At 32.9% G+C, this 23,577-nt stretch overlaps 1 protein-coding gene across 7 annotated transcripts; it reads right to left on the bottom strand.

Annotated features, from left to right (window-relative positions):
• Nucleotides 1-119: 119 nt before the first annotated feature.
• Nucleotides 120-23,557, bottom strand: Sin3a (SIN3 transcription regulator family member A). Of its 7 annotated transcripts, XM_072901569.1 has the most exons (19): nucleotides 21,563-23,557; nucleotides 20,600-21,297; nucleotides 18,515-18,798; nucleotides 18,258-18,437; nucleotides 17,962-18,111; nucleotides 17,367-17,698; nucleotides 16,992-17,226; nucleotides 16,665-16,916; nucleotides 15,761-16,174; nucleotides 15,194-15,648; nucleotides 14,600-15,074; nucleotides 14,264-14,510; nucleotides 13,755-14,120; nucleotides 13,496-13,665; nucleotides 13,214-13,408; nucleotides 11,829-12,107; nucleotides 3,352-3,518; nucleotides 3,130-3,265; nucleotides 120-2,874 (listed from the first exon to the last, which is right to left on the bottom strand). In XM_072901569.1, the coding sequence occupies exons 3-19, from the start codon at nucleotides 18,776-18,778 to the stop codon at nucleotides 2,620-2,622; spliced, it is 4,572 nt and encodes a 1,523-aa protein (XP_072757670.1). In that variant the 5' UTR covers nucleotides 18,779-18,798; nucleotides 20,600-21,297; nucleotides 21,563-23,557; the 3' UTR covers nucleotides 120-2,619. The 7 variants fall into 7 exon arrangements, with proteins under 7 accessions (XP_072757670.1, XP_072757716.1, XP_072757696.1 ...); XM_072901615.1 differs by having other exon boundaries at nucleotides 11,898-12,107; nucleotides 20,600-23,557; XM_072901595.1 differs by having other exon boundaries at nucleotides 18,258-18,434; nucleotides 20,600-23,557.
• Between the last annotated feature and the right edge of the window lie 20 nt (nucleotides 23,558-23,577).

The following is a 23,577-nucleotide window of genomic DNA, read 5'->3' as shown; positions in this document are numbered from 1 at the left end:
GAATCAATTTATTCTGAAAAGTGTTAACAGAAACATGTATGTGTGTGTGTGTGTGTATATATATATATATAAAACTACAGGGAAAAGTTGTCGATAACAAGAATAGCTTTTTAATAATAGTTATAATAATAGTTTTATTAATATTTTATAGTAATAATTATTTTGTGTGCAAAATATATATCAACATTAAATTATTATCTCGAGTAGTAAAATTGCCTGTACATTTATTTTTGATATACACGTAAATTTTTAAAATTAGCAATTTTCTCGTAAAATACAGTAATATAGTCAAAAGTATAATCAGACATCGGGAAGACCGCGTTTTTCGTTCTCTTCTCTTTTTCTTTCCATCGTTTGGTGTTACAAAATTAATTGACCGGACAGAGAAATGACGTAGAAAGGATAAATGACAAAATGTTCGATTCAAATTAACAAGTTGCATAAATCGGAATAAGCAATAGACGGCACTAACATTTACAACGCTCTGCGTTTTAAGCACAATTAGAGTGAAAAAATATATATATATATATATATTTTTCAATGAAGGCCACCATACACATATTACGAGTTGAATCTCTGGATTTAAATTGTCAACTTGTTAATTTGGGTTACATCATAATTTTGACATTTATTCTTTTTTTCATTTTTTCCTCTCTCCTGTTTCCTTTCCCTCATTTCTCCTTCCCTTTTGAGACTGTGGCTTGCTTTTTCTCTTCCTCTCTATTTATTTCGCTGACGAGGAAATGCTTCAATAAATATAGAACCACAGTATCGTATATTATTAGAATTACAATTACGGTATGTATAATGTATAATACGACTAATTATATATTATAATATTAAATATGTAATTTTATCTTATTCTTAATCTAAGTTTTTTTTTTATCGAATAGAAGGGTCACATACACACATTTGTAGAAGAAGCAGGGAGAGCGAGACTGCACTTGAATATATGTAATTATCATTTATCATATAGACGCGTGTGCCTAAAAAAAGGTTTGTGCTCGTGTGTCGCACGCAAGTATCACTTTAATATCATTTTGACTACGCTCCGAAAGAGTCGACAAAACAAAAGCGTGACCGAGTGAAAAGTATCACATCGAGTCACATCCGCTATTGACTATTAATCGTTTATCGCGTGACAGACGCGTGATTATTTCATTCACAAATATGTATTACGCATGATCCGTTTAAACCTTGTTTTATTAAAATTGAAAAAAAGCACACGTGTGGTGAAGATTACGCGAGTAAGTTTAATAGTGATTATTTTCTTATAGCAATGCATCAGCATCATTGATAAGTATAATGTCTCACAAAGATATTTGCGGATCACATACGCAGGTTCCTATAATGCTCTTATAATGTGCTATAAATTATGTGCTGTCAAGAAATCGCACTTTTTATTGCATTTATGACATTATACACTAGAAAACTGATATAACACATAGACATGTTGCGCATGGTAGGTCAATGACACTTTCCAGCCTTAGCCTTCCACGGTTGATTTTCAACATATACGACTCTATCGCACTGTCCAGGAACATTACCGTTTCTACATCTTTAATGATTCTACGTTGCGGTCTGGAGAGCGAATCGAATAATAAACTCTAAAATATCCTTTATACATATTTATACATGTTTTATGTATGCACGTATATTTGTGTGCATGTATATACAACACATGTAAAAATGTATACATGTACATTCTTCTAATGCACGTATAATTATATATATATAAACATATTTTTATATATTTATATAGATACAAATGCGCGTGCGCGCATTTCGTCAAGAGATAGAAACTCAGGAAGAGGCTAAATCTTTTTTATTTTTTTTTTTTTTTTTTTTTTTTTTTTTTTTTTTTTTATAAATGTGTTACACTTGATATTTACGATTTTCTATCGAACGAAATATGCGTACGTCTGCATCTACATGTATATACATACTTGCTAAAATATTGAAAACATCGAGACGCAAATCAAGTCCAAATGATATATATACATATATATGCGAAATGCATTAATCTTTAAAGTTACATAACACATCTCCGTATTGATGTGATAAGACAAATGCGGCAAATTGATTAAACGTTAATCTTGCGAGCACGTAGAACAGTAAAAATAATTGCAACAAAAATTGTTTAATGCAGTGAATTCAGTGCGATAGTATCAAATCATCCAAACATATGTTATTATATCATTTTATATGCAATTGTATCTGTATAGTGAAGAATAAAACTCTCTTTTTGTGTAAAAAAAAAATATATATATATATATATATATATATAAAATTCAATATATGTATAATATACAACGCGTATGGACGGTCATTGACCAATTACTCTTCAAATCAATATTTTTTAAATCAGCGGTCACAGTCTAAATTTTTTTTAAATAATATGATATCGCGCGAGTGATGTCTGTACAAAGTAAAATTACATATTTGTTAGTTTTCTTACATAAAAACAAAATTATATTTCAAAAATTTCTGTTTCGAGTAAAAATCGTATCCGAATGCCGCGCATTAGCAGTTGCAAAAAAAAAAGAATTTTGACGAGATTAATTGTATGGAGCGTAGTGATATTGGAAAATTTTAAATGAAAAATTACGCCGAGTAAGATTAGACGCACGGCTCTGAAGTCAATAGATCAGATTGCAGACGTTCTACTTTGAAACGATTGTATTGCCGATACGGAGAACGTGTCTGATCGTTGTCCGTTACAACTCGTGTTCTATGAGGAATCAAGTTCTCGTATCGTCCCATCAACCAATCTTGACACAATCGATGTTGAGTGTCTGTGCCATTCTTCGATATCCACGATGCATGCCAATGGTGGAATTTCGAGTCCATACGCTTCGTTACAGTTGGATGAGACTGTCAAGACAAAAAATATGAATAAATTATAAATAAATTTTATTTATTTTATTTAATTTTATTTAAGTTATAAATAAATTTTTTTACTAAATTCTTATATATCTAAGATATATTATATATTTATATATCTAAGATACATAGACATATTAAAAAACATCGTTAATATATATATATATATATAAAATTGTTAATACATATATATATTAATAAATGCTTTTGAAAGATACAAAAGTATTTCAATAGTTGTGAACGTACCATCCTCGCACGATTAATAGACTTCTGTTTGTAAAGAAACCTGTCTTTGTGTACAATGAAAAGCATGGTATAGCTGTTGGGATTAAATCTACATTGCGTTTCGTCAGAATTTATAATGTCGGGAGCGTCAACCGATCTATAACAAATTCACATCAAATAAAAAATAAAATCCAATTAATATTTAAGCTAATTTATGTATCATGTGTGTGTGTGTATACTTACTCTGTGACTCTCTCTGGATGATTGGCGTTAAGCAAAGATTGTTTCTCTTTCGCTAATTTTGCAGCGTGTTTTCGATAAGATTTAATGTTACGATAGAGAAAGTTGGGTTTACGTCCCGTCAAAGTTCTGTTAACACGCTCTAAGGAATCCCAACTATTTCCGTCCATCTATAACAAATCATAATATATAAGCATTATTTTTAAATAATACTTTAGGCGAAAATTGAGTATAAGATAAGTCTTTTTTATTATACCTCACATTATACCTCACGATTAAAAAAACGCCTATTGTTAAAATAATATAGATATAAAAGTAAAATACAAAATTTTGTATTTTTAAAATAGTAGCACTAGTAGTTTAAAATACTGTGATAAAAAAAAAGATTTACTTTCAACAATAAATGACATATGTTGCAATATGAATATAGAAGAAGCTAACAATAAACTAACAAAAGGTAAACAAAATTTTATATTTCGAATATATAAGGCTCCTAATATTTACAAACAAGTAACTATCAACTTGGCGAATAAGAGCCATACGCGGATGTGAATGCGTAAATTTCTTTAGAAATTAATTCTTTCCGCGAAAATTGAAACGTGCACAGGGCACATATTTTACTTGGTGTATTTTACCAAGAAATAGATTCTCATTTTTGAGAATTCTATAACCCCTCTTTACCCTCCTGAAGAGATGTAGGCGAGAAAAAAATTTACATACAGGTTGCAGAAATAAGTCAAGGCTAAACTTTAAGAGCACTATTTTCGGATCTACATTTATATGACTCTTTTTCATCCTTACGGCGAGTAGAATACATTTTTAAAGTTCGACCATACCTATTTCTGAAACTTGTATATAGACAATTCGTTTACAATAGCTATAAACAATGTTTTAGCTTTATTTATAATAAAATAAGAAAAATAAAAGAAAAAATTATTTAAATTAGAATATCTTTGTATTTTGTAATTATTATGCATTTTTACATATAATTATTAATTATTGTAAAGATAATTTCAGAAAAAAAGAACTATTTTAAGAAGATGCAAAGTACATAATAAATTTAGTAGTTTAGTCACAAAAATGATATTAGATGATAATATTTAAAATTGTATTTTAATATCTCTCTTCTATACGTTAGTGTTATTTGTATTCTCATATATATATATGTATGTATATATAAGAGAGAAAGAAAGTCCCTTTATTATTTTATATTATATACGACATGTCCGTATGTTTAAATACATATACCAAATTTTTTGGACCAACAGGTATCTCTGATGCTTTTTTCTTATTTAATAGTTATTATCTTATTTTTTTATTTAATAATATTATTTGTAAGCTATTAAATAATTAATATAATATTGCTTTAAATGTTTAAATATTGCTATATTACTTATTATTTTATTCATTTATTTTGCAAATGTGTATCAATAAACAAAAGATAAATGATAGTAATATATAATAATGATCAATAAAAGTATTATCTCTTCGAAAACAACTGTATGAATGTGTATGCGCGCGCGCGCGCGTGTGTGTGTGTGTGTGTGAAAGACAGAGAAAAAATAAAAGTAATTATGATTATTTTAGTTTGAAATAATTTAATACAGGAAATATACTATATTTCTTGAATGTTGAATCCCATCATGTTAAAATTAACAATAACAAATTTTTAGAAAACTGAGAAATCTTTTTTGATGCATTTATAAAAACGAGTTTATGGAAATATATAAAAGTATAGAATCACAAAAAAATTAAAAATATTACACAAAAAAATGTGTAATAGAAATAACTTTGTTGCAAAGTAGTTTTTATTTATAAACATAATATATAATGTATAATTGATTGATATATTCATTTGTGGATGATACAAAATTAGTTTTTTTATTAATCATTTTATGATTACTTTATAATTACTTTAAAATTGCTTGATAAATATTTTAACAAAATTTTTATTTGCAGTGTAATTATATTTCGATAGAAAAATCGATACACAAAAAAATGTATAAATATAAAAAAAAAAACGAATCTCGCGTACATGAAACAAAAGAGTTTGCCCGATTATAGAACTTTTATAACTTGTTTTTTTTCGTGTCGGTCGAAAACAACTTCTTTTCGAAGTCGTTGTAATACCTCATAATTTTATTCGCAAAATGTAACGTTTTTAAAAAAATTTTGTCACGATTCGTACTTATACTCCTTTTAATATCATTGAAAATTGTGTGTACAAATAAAGATACATAAAAAATATAAAAACAAATATAAGAACATATAAGAACGTGAGAGAGAGAGAGAGAATATATATATGTGTGTGTGCGTGTGTGTGTCGCGGGATTTTGTTATTTCTCGTTCGCACATTCTTGTCATAAGCCGGCATTTGTGGCCAAAGTATTGATAAGGGATATCGATCGAGTGTGTCCGGGGACCTGGGGAAAGCGCGCATTAAACTCGTTTACGCGGATGCGGGGCGACGGACGAGTCGAAATTTGCTGCGCATACGCCACTGGAACAAGTGGGGGAGTACCTACATCGGCGCGGGCAGGTTGTTCGAGCAACGATGCAGCGCCGCCGCCGCCGCCGCCGTCGCTCGAATCCGCTCCGATCTGGCCTTTTTCCTCCGCGTTCCCCGTTATGTATTCCCAACCGCGTTAAGGCTTGGTCGAGCGCCATTTTGTACGACGGATTTACTTATCGCGGGTGGTGTGCAGGAGAGAGAGAGAGAGAGAGAGAGAGAGAGAGAGAGAGAGAGAGAGAGAAAGAGAGAGAGAGAGAAAGAGATAAGAAATTCTGCTTCTCGTAATCGACGAGATAAGTCCCCGCCCGCACTGTATTGTGATCGTATCTTACAATTTAATGAATAACGACAGAACGGGTTAACGGTCGATACGAACGCTGTTAGGAAAGAAAGAAAAAAAAAAAAAAAAAAAAAAAAAAGGAAAGCTAAGAACGAAATGCAAGCTTGCGAGACTTGTGTGTACGAAGAAAGAAAGGTACAAGATTTGCGTGAAGTTACATGTGCGAAGATTTTTAACATCCTGTCCGCTTTTTTTCTTAGTGCGTAAGTATATTGTTCGTCTCGAGGGATTACACTATGTATTGTTTAAAGGAGGATTTTGAGTTATCTAATTATTACGCGATCAGTGATATTTAAAATTGACACAAGCACACATCAGACGATTGACGTAAGCGACATGTGTGCGTTTTTGACAAGTGCTCCGAAAATAGAACGCAAATAGAATACGAAGAGATGGAACATTCGCGAAAATATTCGTAAAAGCTTGATTAAAATGAAGCATTAATTGTTAACGAAGAATGAATTGTGTTATACGAATATCGTGCATACATAAAAAGCTTCTCGATAATTATTGTTAAAAATAACGTTCGGTATTTAAATTTAAATATTGATGGTTGTTAAAAAAAAAAAAAAAAAAAAAAAAAAAAAAATAAAATAAATACATAATGCATTTTATATCAACTCGTTTTCTTGCCAGATACTTTTGTATTGTTATGGAAATGAAAATGTTGAGTTTGTGGATCATATCCGAATTTTAGACTGAAATTTTTCTATCTTATTTTTGTAAACGAAAATTTATCCTCAATAAATAATTAGTTTATAACTTAAAATTCACGATAAATCTTATTTAATCAACAATATTTGTGAACAGACAGAGATTCACAATATTCAAAAAGCAATTGCAAATGAGAGAGAAAGAGAAAAAAGAGAACTTTTAATACATCCTAAAAGCAAAAAAATAAAGATGTAACACATAATTCCTATGAAAACCAATCCATATATGATGACTGTATGATAATGACTTTAATTAGAAAATATATTACAAGTGTTAAAGTGCCAAAGTAAAATAAATTTTTATATACTTTTGACTCGTATAATTATATACGATAAATATTCAAGTCTGTATTATTGTTATTGAATTTATAAAAAGAATTTGTTAAATTAATATATTATTGAAACTTTAGTGTATAAATTCTAGTTAGAAAATATATGCTTATAATTTTTATGTAAAAAGATCATTATTAGAAAAGAACAAGTCAAAAATATGTTTTATGCCACTAATATAATCATATTGTAAATTCTTTTGAGGAAAATGTAATACGAAAATAAAAGCAGTTGTGTATGGTATGAGAAACAAAGAAAGATCTGAAAAATAGCCTTTGTTAGTAGTCTACTGAAATTGATATTAAAAAACGCGAACGACAAATTATTCTGCGACTCCAGCGCAAAAGAGAAATTTGAAATTAAAAAAAGAAAACATAATAATAATAAAAAAAATAAAAGAAGAACCTAAGAATGTGAAACCTTTGGTAAAATGACAAAAATACTGCGGGATATTAATATTTTATACTGTCGCGTTTATCAAACATTCTTACAGAATTGATGCAAAAAATTACAACTGACTTTCTATATACATTATATAATGGTACAATGCGTATAGTATCTTTGCTTTACTATCTATATATCATTTATGTACATAGCAAAGTATATTATGTATATATACATGTGTGTCTGATGAAGGACGCAACAGTTAAGCTAAAAAACACACTCAGCTCCACGCCACAGTACAGTCTTGTCGTACCTCTCGTAGACTCGTTAGGCAAAACCAATGCGAGCGCTTGTTTCATACAAGGGCATAGTGCATCGTACTACAGCTGATCCTGTAACATACTTTGGAACCTTGAAATGTGTAGCATGACGCGCTGTGCCCTCGTATAGAGCAAACGCATAGATCCTTCGAATGTATCGTATAGAGATTTTCTTCTATATAGAAAACATTTTTAAACTATCTGAAAACCAGTTCAAAGAGCTTAAAAACATATACAGTCATGTTCGATGTTTCTCTGACAATTACCCTAATTTTTGTACAAGATATTACACAAGAGAATTTTATGCGCATCGCTCTCATTTCTACGCTATAAATGTCTAACCACTCGTCTCTTCCAGAATTTAATAATAATAATAAAAACGAAAAAAAAGAGATCAATTAAAACGTTCACATTTGTTTTCTTAGGCTGTGTTCCGATATTTACTGTCAGTATGAAAAATTTATAGTGTACGTGACGTAAATTATAGATTTTCAGTTCTGGCAGTGAATATTAAAATGCAGCCTTAGATAATCCAAGTAAAAAATGATACAAAGTGTAATTATTTATATTATTATAATGTCTAATAATGGCGTGGAAGTAATGTGTTCAGGTAAGTCAATGAATGATATATTTATGTATAGTCATGTTTCCTCCAAAGGCTTCACTATGTACTGCATTTCTGAATACCATAGTAAAAGTTAATTATGAAATTTCGCGATTCACTATCGGCCAATTTTAAATTGTGTGTATCAAAATGTATATACAAATTTGTTAGATATTTACATTTTTTTTAAATCTATTAATTTATATAGAGAGAATCTAATATATATTATATATGTATGTATATATATATATATATATATATATATATATATATATATATATATATATTTCCTTATCTAATATAATATCAGATGAAGAGAGAAAATGAAAGAAATTTCTTTTTGAGAATTGACTAATCCAAGTATTACAATGGAAATTAGTACTCGTATGAAGAATTATTTTCGTCTTTTTAACTACTTATTAAATACAAAGATGCCTTCTCTTTCAAATGACACGCACATATTTATCTAAATAGTTACAAGTTTCAGGGAAGATAAAGATATCTTTCTTGAGATATTATGCATAGGTATTATAAATGTAGGTATGCATAACTTTAACTTAAAAAATAAAATTTAAAGGATAATAAAATAAGAAATATTTTCAGACATGTTTCACATATGTTAGATATTTTAAGTAAAATTTTTTTACTATTGATAATGTTTTATTAATATTTAATTTTTATGCATATCCGAATAGAGTTGCAGAATCAAAAATTATATTCTGAATGAAATATAATTTAAAAAATTACACAAATGACACGCACATATTTATCTAAATAGTTACATGTTTCAGGGAAGATAAATAGATATCTTTCTTGAGAGATATTATGCATAGGTATTGTAAATGTTGGTATGCATAATTTTGATTTAAAAAATTGTATACAGACAAAATTTCCATATCTATTAGATTGGTTAAAAAAGTTGACTTAACAAAGTTATATTATTTTTATTTTGAATAAATTCTCGGTTTAGCTTTTGAATCATTATGTATTGCCACTTTTTATCTTATTTAACAAAATGTAAGTTGTCTATGTCGATATAAAACCGTGATTAAAATCATTTTAATTTTCTTATTTTTATAATTTAAAAGTTTTCCTTAAAGATACACAATGTAAACAAAGATAACTGTAATGCGTGTCTTTATCATTTTATCCAAAATACATTTACAAGAATTACTTATTGGGATGATTAGGAATGCATTTCAAATAAACTTTGTATTTTTGGTAAGTCACAAGGATGAAATATAAATTAAAAAAAAGAATTGGCTTTTGACAAATAAATGGAGATTAATCTTTTCATTCAAATTTTCATTTTTACTTTAAGTAAAAACATATAACACATTTTATTACAAGATGTTTCTGTTCTACTATATGTCTAGCTATTGTATATGTAATTAGTTTTAATTTTTCATTCGCAAACTGTAAAAAATATTCTTTACATATCTATATGTAGAGAGTGAGTGAAAGAGAGAGAGAGAGAGAGAGAGAGAGAGAGAGAGAGAGAGAGAGCGAGAGAGAGAGAGAGAGAGAGAGAGAGAGAAAGAGAGAGAGAGAGAGAGAGAGGGAGAGAGAGAGAGAAATATAAAATATTATATCATGACATTGCAAATATACTAAATATGTACAATAAAATTTGTTTTTTCATGAAATATGTAACTAGTTAGATGGCGATGTACGTTCAATCAAAGAAGGGCATCTAAATTGTTCATTTAATTCATTCATTAATTGTTATTTTACATTTATTATGGCACTGCTAAGATAACTTTGTGAAACATATGCCGGTTCTCCCTTTCTGATTTTTATACAATTTTTTATCAATATTTTTTACAATTGGTCATCACTCTACTACTTCACAACGACACTGATTCCTGATAACATCCGTTATTAAATGAATGCATAATGATAAGTGAAACAAATGCGGTATAATATGGTATTACATACATGAAATTTTCCTCATTCATTCTAAATCGATTAGTATATTCACTACCATATGGTATTATCACTACCATATGGTAGACTTGAAGAAAGTCCGTTTTAATGTAATGATAAAAATGTATGGAGTTGCTATGATTTACATGAAAAAAAATATTCCTCCTTTTTTTTTTTTTTAGGGGGGAAATGTACACTATATTTAAATATCATAAATAGCACAAAAATAAAATAATAGATACAATGTAATTTCAATTACAAAATAAAATTAATTTGCCTTTTTTTATCATAAAATTCAATCAAGACTTGCCAATAAAAACAATAATAATAATAATAATGAGAAATTAAGAATAAAGATATAATACGGAAAACTATAAGTAGAAAAAAATTGTGTCTATAATATATTAATAAAAGATTTAATTCAGAAGAATTTGTGTTTTAATCTTGTTGTTTCTTTAATTTTCTCAATAGATTTATATCCTTTATATATCCTTATATATATATATATATAACATGAATATTATGGACATAAAGGATATAAATCTATTGAGAAAATTAAAGAAACATATATATATATATATAAAACATGAATGTGTGTGTGTAAATATAAATATATATATATACATATGCATGTATGTATATATGTATATAAAAAAAAAATAAATCAGTGAAACAAAAAACGATATATTAATTTGAGAAAATTTCATATTTAGAATGTTGCAAAATAATATAGAGCAACTGTTTGTATGACAAAGATTCGTATTTAAAGAAGTTTGAGAGATGCACTGTATCAATGGTTCAGAAAATTTCATGTAGTTTGCATCACCACTATAGATGATTACGGCCGAAGAATTCTATAAGTCGCTTATAAATTCTCAATTATATTCTCAAATATAATAAGCGTATGAATCTTCTGTTTCGCGTATGAAAAAGAGTATTCAATTGAATAAAGCATAGATAAATATACAGAAATTTTATAAACGATATATTTATAATGGATTATACGAAATTAATACGATTGTCCTAATCATTCGCGTAAATATAATTTAGCAATGTATATGTATCCGTATATTTTTTACAATTCGCGTGTTCCTATTTCGGCGAAAATTTACACGAAGATCGCTCTGTGCGAAAGAAAGTGTATTTTTTAATATAATTTAATGTCTAATAATTTAATTTTATACAAATAAATTTTACTTTTGATCAAAAAAATTTCGTACTTTTATTCTTTGGAGATATTCATGTTGTACGCCAAATAAAAACGGCGAAACGTACAACTCTAATCACAGATGGCAATTATTACGCGAATGAACGTTGGTAATGATTATGAAAAGGTATTTGGATCCTATACCTTCTTGCTAATGTCAGTGTTCTTGCGTTTTCTGCCCCTCCCCCCCCTTGCTGCCTGGTCGCTACTCACAGGATGATTGGTCGGCGGCTCATTCTCTGTTAAGGCAGGAGTGTCTTTTGGGCTAGCCTGACCAGCTGGTGTAGAAAATCTCTCAACGTACGTTGACCATTTTTCAGAGACTGTGACGCCTTCCCTTTCTCTTTCTCTACAGCCACTATCCACTGTTTCGTCGCCCTCTGTATCTAACAACTCCACTGTCATTTTACAGTCTTTTTTGTACTGTAATAAAAAACAAAGTGTAAGATGAGATTAGAGTTTAATTATATATATGTATGTGTGTGTGTATATATATATATATATATATATATATACATATATATATATATATATGGTATTCAATGTAATATATTATTAATGATAAATTTAATCCTTACTAAGATATTTGACTAAATGTTATCCTTTTATGTTTTATTTATTTCGTTAGAATAATTCGCAAAATACATTAGTAAAATCTAGTTAAACATCTTTATAAACATCCTTATATTTTGTGTGTAAAAATCAATTTTTTTGTAAATTTTTATTACATATAATGATATGTACAGGGTGAGTCAGTGTGACAAGTTATTATCTCTGAAAGTATGCATTATAACAACAAAAAAAAAAATATTTTAGATAACAGTTACTTGGTTTGAAGGAGAAAAAAGATAAGAATATTAGTAGAGGTATATATTATAGTTTGACCTTGAGGATAATTAATTTTTATTAATCTTACCTCAATACTTTTATGCACAGAATGAGAGGATTTAAATGATGTAAAGAAAAAAAAATATATAATTGTTTGTTGCAAATTCATATTTTTTTATTTTTTTATTTTTTTTTTTTTTTTTTTTTTTTAAGACAACCATGTGTTTTCTTTGCACCAATTGATTCCTCTCATTATTTTATGCATAATAATATTGAGATAGGATAATCACATATTTTACGAGATATTTCATAATTTATACAAAATTGTGTCAAATTAAAGTATAAAATATCTCGTAAACTATTGAATTTTTGGCAATCATACCCTTATAAATTTTACACGGAATATTGTAAAGAATTGATTTATATAAAGAAATTAATGTAGTTTTATTTACGAAACCTAGGTTGACTTTTAAACAATCTTGGTACATACACTAAGGTTAAACTAATATCTCTATCTTTTTCCCTTCCAAAGCCAAACAACTTTTATCTCAAATATTTTTTACTGTAATGCATATTTTCAGAGATAATAGCTTGTCACGCTTTACGTGCTTCACCCTGTATATCAATCATAATAATTACTATATTGTATACATTGAAACTACCAATGTATACACTAAATCAAGTATTTGAAAGATACTTACTATATATATCTTGAAGCAATTTTCATCTACCATTGTCTTTTCCGCTTTGCGCTGATATGATAATTCAGCACTTAGTCTCATGTATGCCGTGGCACACAACCCGCCGGCTCCGCTGCTTTCTTTAGGTTGACGTTGTTCTCTTTGGAATAATTCCATGCATTGCTGACATATAGTGTCTGTGACTAAGTGCTGCAACTATCAGAAAATATATGTGTAGTTTTAGATTCTCATTTCTTTCTCTTACAATATCATAGATAAGAAAATTTAACGGATTTTACTTACTTGCCTCACAGCGTAAGTTACGATCTTATCAAGAGTAAAGGCAATGTAGGCATGTATTCCAAACATTTCTCGTAACGTGTCCTCGTACGCTGTGCTTTCCATATTTCCGTCGAGAACATTTTTGACCATGTCCAAAAAGGCAGGATAATAATCCTCAATTTCAATTTCACCTATAATGACGATGGAAGCGATTACAATTATATAATACAATTGATTGTAAAAGTAACGGCAATACCGATTGTGTATGTAGTAAACTTACTTTTTGGCTTTAATCTTAAAGCAATCGCTGTACTTTCCTTGCGTTGCTGCTTATACTTTGATTCCTCCTCGGCAAGAGCGACTGCTCTGTCGTACATTTTCGTTAATCTCTCGCAAAGTATGTGATGTAACCTCAAAAAGAGGTACCAATTATTACTGGCCATAAAAAGTGTATATGCCTCCTCAGGATCATTCGAGAGAGCGTGTATAGGTACTTTGATATCAGTTTCAGTTTTGACGGAAGTGGAAGACGTATTTGGCGATACGGGAGCCTTACTCCTATTAGCTTGGAGGCCACTTAACGACGAAGTAGTCGTCGCGGACTGGGAATTGTTACACGTTGCCACATTTATATCTTCCTTTTCATCTGTAACAAAAAGAAAACGGAGAACAATTTACTCGAAGTCTAATTTCGATAGTCTAAAACAGAAAAATGTCCTATTTAGGAAAGAGATATTGTGGGGGGGGGGGGGGGGGGAAAGAGAAAAAAAAAAAAAAAAAAAAACTTACCATCTTCATCCCTTTCGTCATCACTAAGTTCTTGTCGTATATGGAAAAAGAGATCAGGTATGAAATGCTTTAATAAAAGTTTTATTCGCTGCTTGTCTTCTTTATGGATACCAGTTTGCCGTTTCACATGATGAATTAAAAGATTAGCAGCATCATCTAGTACAGATTTGTCTTTGTACGGTAGAATGAGATGTGGTCCTGTGTTTCCCTGACCATCACCATTGCCATCATCACCTTGTTCGTGTCTCTGTATATAACATATTAACATGTTAAATAATCATAAAATTAAAGAGAAAATTATAGGAATAGATAAAACTAAAACAAATATATAACAACCTCGTCATATATGGTTTCGATTTCATTGAACAAACTTTTAGACCTCAATGCTTTCACATCGTTTTGTTTAAAGTTAATCCCTTGGTGATCCAAGGATTTTAAGTAATATTTTTCATTTTGTTCCCTCCAGATTTTATTAAAACCCTTTTGCGCCTCCCGCCATTCTTCCTCCTTAGCCTTCAATCGGCGGAGTACAATAGGCACGGCTATTTGAGGATTCTTTTTGAGACCCTCTATGATATCATGAGATTTGTCGCCATATATCCTTTTTATCGCTCGTTGATGAATCGTCGGGGAAGAACCACCGAGACAGTCGTCAAGTTTATATTTCTGCGCTTCTTCTTGACTCATCCTATTCATTTTTTTATGAACACCTTCGAGAACTCTAATTGTCGCTGCGTTGGTTTCTATTACGACATCCAATTCAAAACGTTCATCTTCGCAACGATATATGGATTCTTCGTATTGAGTTTTCCTGAACAAATAAATATATACAAATTTCAAATAAATTTATCGAATTTCTATAAATTATAACATCTATAATTATTATTGCAAAAATGTTCAATTTCTAAATAGATAAAACTCAAAACTTACCTTGATGTTACAAATGTGCTGTCCTCTGACCAAGTTGGAAAGGAGACCCATGTATCATTGAGGACTTCCTTACATAACTGTGTTCTGCCACTGCATTTTGGTTGAATATACGACTTTGGCAATGCACAATACGACGCCCCTAATCGCTTGCACGCTGCATAATCGATTTCTATCGCCAAATCATTTTGCGGCCGTTCTTGATGACTCCGTACAACACTGTTTGGGAAAGTCTCTACTCCTACTGCGTTACCCGAATTTGTCGTCATAGTGGCGGATGAATCAGGGGGTAAATAACCAAGGAAATCTTTGAACCAACGTAAGAGTTCCGGGTGACGACCGAGGAACGGCGTCACCAACAAAACAAGTTCCGATTTCGATACAATTTCTTGATTAAACAGCACTAGGCATCGTAGGAAGTTCTCGTAAACGTCTTGCGATCTTAGCGACTTTCGAACCTGAAAGAAATATTATCAATAATTACATATTTATTTTTAAAAACTTGCCCTTTCTCAAATAAAACATTGCAATCAAAATTTAAAAGATATAAATATATAAGACGTTGCTCACCTTGTCAAAGAACGCATAGTCATTCAAACTACCATATTTGCCAGCTTCCGCCAGAGTAACGTCACGCATCGAAGTAACTTTTGCTTTCTTCAAAGGCGGCGGTCCATGTTGTACGTGATGAGAATTTCCGGCTGTTGCCGAAGTTGAAAATGATGGACTCCTTTTCAACTGTCCGGTACTGTGCCCAAATTTCTGACCGCTATTGATGTCTCGTACGTTCGATCTATCTCGTTCTCGTTCCCGTTCTCTATGATCTCGACTATCACGTTCCAATCCAGTCGTACTGCCAGATTCTCGAAGATCTCTCGAAATAGTTCCAGAATTGTTGTAAGGTGTTTTGAGTCCAACTGGTTTTTTAACAATCGCCGTATGATCGTTAATCGATGCTGTTTTGTTCGTCTGAAACATAGCAGACTAATACCAATCAGAACCTACTGTTTTGATGAAAAATCTTAATAATCAAAATAAAAAGCAAAATTTATAAAAGACCTTGAGATTTTTTATCCCACTTTCCTCTTCTTTTTTGTATATATAATTATTTACTGTTATTTATTTGTATATAATTATTTGTAAACATTCAAAGAAAGATACATTTACATACATACATACATACATACATACATACATACATACATACATATATATATATACATATGGATTTGAAACAAATAAATTTAAAATAGATGTGAAGATTACATATATATTTTATAAATACTATCTTCCTCCGTTTGTTCTTTTTGTGCCAAAGTTTTGAGAAATGTTAAATAATATATAAATTATTCATTTGAAAATGTTTTACTTGTAACTTGTAACAAATGTTATTTTAAATTTTTTAAACAGATTGCAATTTTCTATTTATAAGTTTAACTTTATTAATTTGTCTTACTGTAAATAGCCAACTCACCAACGAACTTTGCTGATTAGTAGCATCTGGCAAAAATTGTCCAAACTCAGCAAGTAAGTCTTCCTGATTTTCGAATAATTTAGCCACTTGACTATAAACTTCTGCTTCTGTTAAATGTTTTGCTCCACTTGTAGCGCCAGAACTCGTACCTCCCATATGTCCAGATTCCTTTAAATTTCTCTGTTCTTTTTGATAAGTATGCAATATCTCTAAGAAACGTTTATATTTGTCTGGTTGACCTTGGAATCGATTCTAGAAATAATTTAACATTATACATATATTTCATTTCTACTTTTCTATTTTGTAATCACTGTTATAATCCTTTACCTTAATTTTATTAACATAGTTTATTGCATGGTTAAATTCCACTGGTTGACTTTGCTGTGTTTGCCCACTGGTTGATACACCATCCGCTTGACTTAAAGCTTGACTGACAGCTTGTGCTTGTGCAGTGCTAACATGTGAATTATTATACACTGGTACTGGCGGTGGTGAAGGCGGGTGAACAGTTAAACTATTAGTTGTAATACTGTTTGTTAAAGTATGGTGTATGTTGCCTGACCTAAGAACAATTAATCACAGACATATGTTTTTTACATTTTCTTTTTATAATTTCAATTTTCAAAAAATATTCTGGTTATATTTATATTTTATTACATATAAATTATTACATAAATTTGGCAAAGTTTATGTAATACCTACCCTTGCATTATTTGTAAAACTGGGGGTGCTTTTGCAGGCTGTGTAGGTGGGCTAGCCACAGGAGGTGAACCGACATTGACTGTACAATGATGTTGCGATAACGTAGCTGTGTGCGTTGCTGTTGGACTTGGCATACTGACGGACACTTGGAAGGCATATCCTTGTTCATTTGCTTGTACCTCTATTTTATAGCCTGGTGGGAGAAATGTGTTGAAACCAACAATAAGCTCGGGATGTCCTTTGAACAGATGACTCACTCGGGTTATAACGCCCGGAGTATCTATACTTTGAGATTTAAATTCCTTCATGATATCCAAGAAATCATTGTACACCTATAAATAAATAAAAGTATTCATGTTAAAATAATGCATAATATTAAGCATTTTCTTTATTTAAACACGATTTACATGACATTATTTTATAACAACTAGTATATTTGTTTAAAAGCATACAGTTTGCTAAAAAGCTAGCAGATTAAAAAAAATCAAACCAATGGAACATTGATAAAATCAAAGTCTACTAATTTATTAACATTTTCTTTTTTAAGAAAAACTGCTAATACATGAAATATGCATTATTAATTCTTGTTATTCACCTGTGGTTGATCACTGAATTTATATTTGACTTGATCTAGGTAAGATAGCGCATCTTCCACTTTTAATCTCTGAAACTGAGATCCTCCTCCTCCTCCTTGGTTGGAGCCAGGTGGAGTGGAAGCCAGGGGTGTTACATTACCAGTATGCACCTATAATTAAAATTATATTTTCTTTAATAGTTTAATGCTTAATAAGGATATTTATTTTTTTTTTTATTTTATTAATTTTATTTTATGCTTAATAAAGATTTTATTTTTTTTAAATTTATTTTGACAGAAACTTAAGAAATGCAAACCTTATGCCTTATTGTCGATGGCTGTTGCGTATGTACTTGATTTTGTGATCCTGATGTAGGTTGTTGGGAAGCCATGGTATGACTATTGCCGCTACCTAGTCCACTATTCAAACCACCACTAGTATTTATGTTGCTACTGCTACACGTAGAACTAAGTCCTCCCGCAGAACCACTTGCCTGCTAAATATGAAATTTGTGTTATATTTATTATTGTAATATTCTACATCTACTTGTTATACACACATATAATGACTTACTTTAATGGGAGACGGTGCTGCCGTTGGCACAACAATTGCACCAGTATATTGCTGTTGAGCTTGGGCAGTACCAAATTGTATACTTCCTGGCATTTCTTTTGAAGCAACAGATCGAACTGCTTGACCAGGTACAACAACACCTATCCCACTGCTCGTATGATATTCTAAGCTACCTCCTCCACCACCTAAGGCGCTTCCTGCATTCACCGTTGAATGCCTTGCTGGTGGTGATGTTACGTCGTCTAGTCCACGAATACGTTTCATTGCAAATCACATTGGAAGTGCTAAAAATAAAGACAATTTTAACATATCTATTCTGTTTCCATTGCATTTAGTATAATTACATTATAAATTATTATTAAATGTTAAGATGTGCCATTTTAATCAAAAATATGTTTAGACAATTTACTTTATAGTTTGGTCAATATATGTGCTAACAAATTTTTTGTTTAAAAGTTTTATAAATATAAAAATAAAAAATTATAAAATGATTAATAGAAACAATATGTAATACTAAAAACATATCGTATGCTTGTTTTACAAAAAGCATTAAACATAATTTTTATTGTGAAGATAATTTTATATATCAATATTGTACATTTTATATCTTATTTTGATATATGATACATGCTTGTTTCCTTGTTTTGAATTATATTTATCAATTTTAATAAAACCTACAGCCGGTTGAAGCTAATAATAATTTTGTGAGATGCTAATATTTTATTTTATGTATAAGATATATAATATACATTAATAAAAAATATAATTTTCCATTTCTTACAGTTATATTTATTTATAATCTGAATAAATCTTAGTGACATAAAATAGCAAGATACCTATAGACTTTTAAATACTATCAATACTAATAAGCAAATTATTGTTCACAGATAGAAAGATTTGCTCGTTGTTTATAATTGCTAAAACATACACTTGAAAAATATATATATATCATGTATGTTTTATGGTATCTTATATGTCCAGTATATTTTATAATTATGACATTAAGACATTTAAAATTATCATATGGCATTATCTGAAAAACAGTTCTGTTACTTTGTCTATTTATATTTCAAGTAAATTAACTTGTGCACAATTAAATAATATTCTGTATAAATTCTATGTAAATAAATGAAAGTAATATGTGAAAATTATATCAAGTTAAATAATGTAGAAGGTCTCAAAGATTTTAACGTTCTTTCTAAGCAAAAACTATTGTTCTCTCTTTTTTTTTACTAGAAATTTAACTGTTTAATCTGTGAGGAATGCTAATAGAGGTTTTCTACATAACCTAACTTAACCTGACATAAATTTAAGATTTTTTTTTTATCTATTTTACCTTTTTCATGTTTATTATAACATTTATATAACATATTTCTCAATTATAAATAAATTTATTTACCTAAAAACATATATAAATATAAACAAAAGGATTTTTGATGGTGCCATATGACTGAATCATTTTTTTCAAGTGTCTCAATCATGATTATGAAGTATTGAATATAATTAGTATACAATATACGTGACTAATTTTTATTATCGTATTTAAAAAATTATTTAAGTTTAATATAGATAATAAACATTTTTATGCACAATAATCTGCTCCAATCAAAAATTAACGCTAGTATTAAAAAGTAGATATATCTCGGTAGGTAATTATTTTATGCCAATTATAGTTCAAAATAAATATGATTGATAGAAAATATCGAAAGATGTATTGTCACCGTGGCGAAGAGAAAATTGTTGAACAGCGATACATCTCGCACGTTCGAAAACGAAAGGGAAAATTGATCGCATTAAAAGCGGAGAACAAACGAGAGACGCGCGAGGCACTCAAGAGAGAAAAAACAGGCACGTTATAAAAATAAATTATAAACTCGCGTTAGCTCTAGGAGAGAGAGACACGATCGACCCCCAGCTGTAAGACGTTGTCGACACGACCTTGCGCATACGTGGAAAAAATTTGCGTTGAACAAACGTCCCGGACATTGTGGCCGCGTGCGGAGTATCTCTCGTGTCTCTCTCGTCATCGTCGTCTCTTTCTCTCTCTCTCTCTCTCTCTTCGTCTGAATCTTTATCCATTCGTACCAATTTCCATCTGAGAAAACGTTCTGCGTCCCTATTTCCTAGTCGTAGTTTCGTCGCAGCAAGCGCGACGAACGGCAACAGCGAGATGGTGTGGCGTCGTCCCTTGCCGCGAGTATAGTGCACTGGCGTCGCCGAGCTCTGCTCTATTCAGCTCCCCCGAAACTTTCGATCGTGTCGGCGGTCGGCGGCCGGGTTGCTTGGAGATTCCTGCTGCGTATGCACGCGCGAAACTTGCGCCGGTACAGTCCGACCAGTCCGCACTCGTCAGCACTTGTCCGCACTCCTCCTGTCCCGGTGCTACTACTCACTGTATACCGTTCACGTTCTCCTCCGTCCTTTCCCGGGGATATACAACCGTGTATCCCTGAAGCACGCCGCGCAAATTGGCCCGAGGTTTTTCGTCGGTGCCGCGCGCGCGTTTTTTTCTTTCCCAAACACACTAGCCGGCCCCCTGTACGTTACGCAATATTCTACGTAAATACATAGCGCATTCCCCGCGCGCGAACGGACACCGCGACAAGTAACGTAACGTTCGCGCCGCGTGCGGTCACTCGGGTACTCTCCGCCACCGCTAAAAGGAGCACTCCTCTCGCGGGCTCTCCTCGCACACCCTCACCGCCTCGCGGTTCGCGTTCGGTATCACAGACGGTAGTTTCTTCCCTCGTAGTCGAGCCTCTCTCGACGGCGTATAATCGACCCTTACACCACAAAAGCTCTCTTTCTTTATCTTTCTCGTCGCCTCTCTCTGTCTCTCACATATATACATGCACACACACCGTCTCCACCTCTCTCGCTCGCTCGCTCGCTTGCTCGCTCTCTCTCTCTCTCTCTCTCTCTCTCTCTCTCTCTCTCTCTCTTACTCTCTCTCCGTTCCTCTTCCGTTCGCGTTCGCGCTCCCACTGTTTCACACACTGTCTCTCTTTCTTCTCCCGCTCTCTCTCTCTCCCTCTCTCTCTCTCTTACTTTCTCGTTCTCTTTCTCCACATACACTCCTCCTCCTCCACCCCTTCACGCAATTTTTATACGTGTTCCGCGCCTCTTCGTCTTTTTTTCTCTCTTGCTCGATCTCCTCGTCTTTTCACCGACCAAAAAATCAACGAAGCCTTAACGGGCCGGTCGATCCGGTCGCTCGTAGATAGGCAGGTAGGTAGGTAGATAGGTAGGAATTCACTGTGTGTGCTCCCGCTACCGCGGAATCCGCGGATATGCGCGCGCGGGAGAGATCACTTCTCAGCAGAATCGTCGGAATCTCGTCGTGTGGGTAAACAAACGCTGGATAATGTGCATCTTTCGCGCGGGCACGAGGCACGCATCGCACCGGGTTAAGCTGCTGCTCTCCCTCGTCGGATTTCCTCACCGCACTCTTTTTTCCGCTCGCAAGTCGACGCGTATACGCGAAATCGCCGAACCGCGCATCCGCACTCCCTCGCCACGGTACAAGGCAAACTATTGGATTTCGTGTGATGGCAAACAAGGAACCGACTGGTCGCGTAGCGGGACGGGACACGGGACGGCGGACGACGGACGACGACGACGATGACGATGACGATAGAGTGGGGGTAGATGCTGCGCAGGAGCGTATTGGCGCGGCGTCTCTGTTACCAACCACTTGGGCGCTGCTGCCGGTTTTTAGCGCCTCCCATGACGCATGACGCCGTCATCCGCGTTGTGCCGTGCCGTGCCGTGCCGTGCCGTGTGCCGTGTGCCGTCCGTACGTTCGTGCGATTCTGGCGACTGGCGACTGGCAAAACCGGCGGTTGGCGTTGGCGGTTATTGTGGCTTGTGGCGCGACGAGCGACACGACGTATGTAGTTATCGAGTTATGTAGTTATGCACCGCATGCACGTCGACGGATGACGGATCCTAGGAGAGGAGGCTCCTGCCGTCGAAAGCGGCATCGAGGGTCGATCCGAGCAAACCGTCTCGGATCCGTATCTCGAGAGAAAAAAAAAAAAAAAAGAAAAAAAAAAAAGGATCAAAAACGTGGACACGCACGCGCTTGTGTAATAATGGCTATCGTCCACGCTTTCAAGCGGACTGTGATACTTTGACTTCAAGATCAGTCGTGAGCAAATCTAGTTTTTCAGTCACGGCTTTTTTTACGTCTTTCGCATTATTCAAAGCACGCTGTTGTATAAATTATACGGTTTTTATTAGCTCGATCTATATCGTGTTCGCTCGTCGACAGTCTTTTCGAGAAAGTAATTTGCTCAATTCGATCGCGATGAAATATCGCTACTTATATACAGTTAAATATATATGTACCATGGTCGATTCGTATCCGTGAATATCGTGCAACCATTTGTTCTTTTCAAATGCACGATTTTCTACAAGTAATTCTAAAGATAAATACAAATTTACAAGTAAGATGCGTTATATACATATGTCAAAATACGTTCATTCACATTTGATTTGACATTTCTTTCATCGCGCGTTTTTACGCCTCGATCGAAATAAGATACTCGTGCGGACACGCGCAATTCTTGGCATTCCTCGAATAAATTCGTTTTCGCGCCAACGGACGCCTGAAACATCGGCAAATACCTACGGCCCTGAGCCGCCATTGTTGCGTCAAGCCGCCAAGAGGCGCGCGCAGCTCGGCGAGTATACATGTATATACTACGTGCGTTTCCCCCGCGGCCGACGTCTCGGAGCCAACAGCTGTTCCAAGAGACGAGCGAACCCCCCATCGTAATCTGGGTCACGGGTACTGCGCAAAATGGCTCACCGCTGCGACAGGACCACGCCGTTCGTCGGGCGAAGCGTCGCCGACTCGGCGATTTTTGGACGCGTGCCGTGGCACGCAAAGCGTCGCAGAGTCCCGTCGCACACGCCGTAATTCGCCATACCAAGTGCACTACGCGCCGTAACCGTTCCACGCTTATCTGTCAATGAGCTTGACTGGTCACCGACCGAAGAGAGCCACGCGTGGATTGGCTGGCGGATCTTGCGCGCGCGAGTCTCGAATTTACAACAAT

Source organism: Anoplolepis gracilipes, chromosome 1, assembly GCF_047496725.1.
Source record: "Anoplolepis gracilipes chromosome 1, ASM4749672v1, whole genome shotgun sequence".
In the NCBI taxonomy this organism is placed as follows: domain Eukaryota; kingdom Metazoa; phylum Arthropoda; class Insecta; order Hymenoptera; family Formicidae; genus Anoplolepis; species Anoplolepis gracilipes.
Note: the sequence above shows the minus strand (reverse complement) of the source record. Positions and strands in the feature narration are given on the sequence as shown.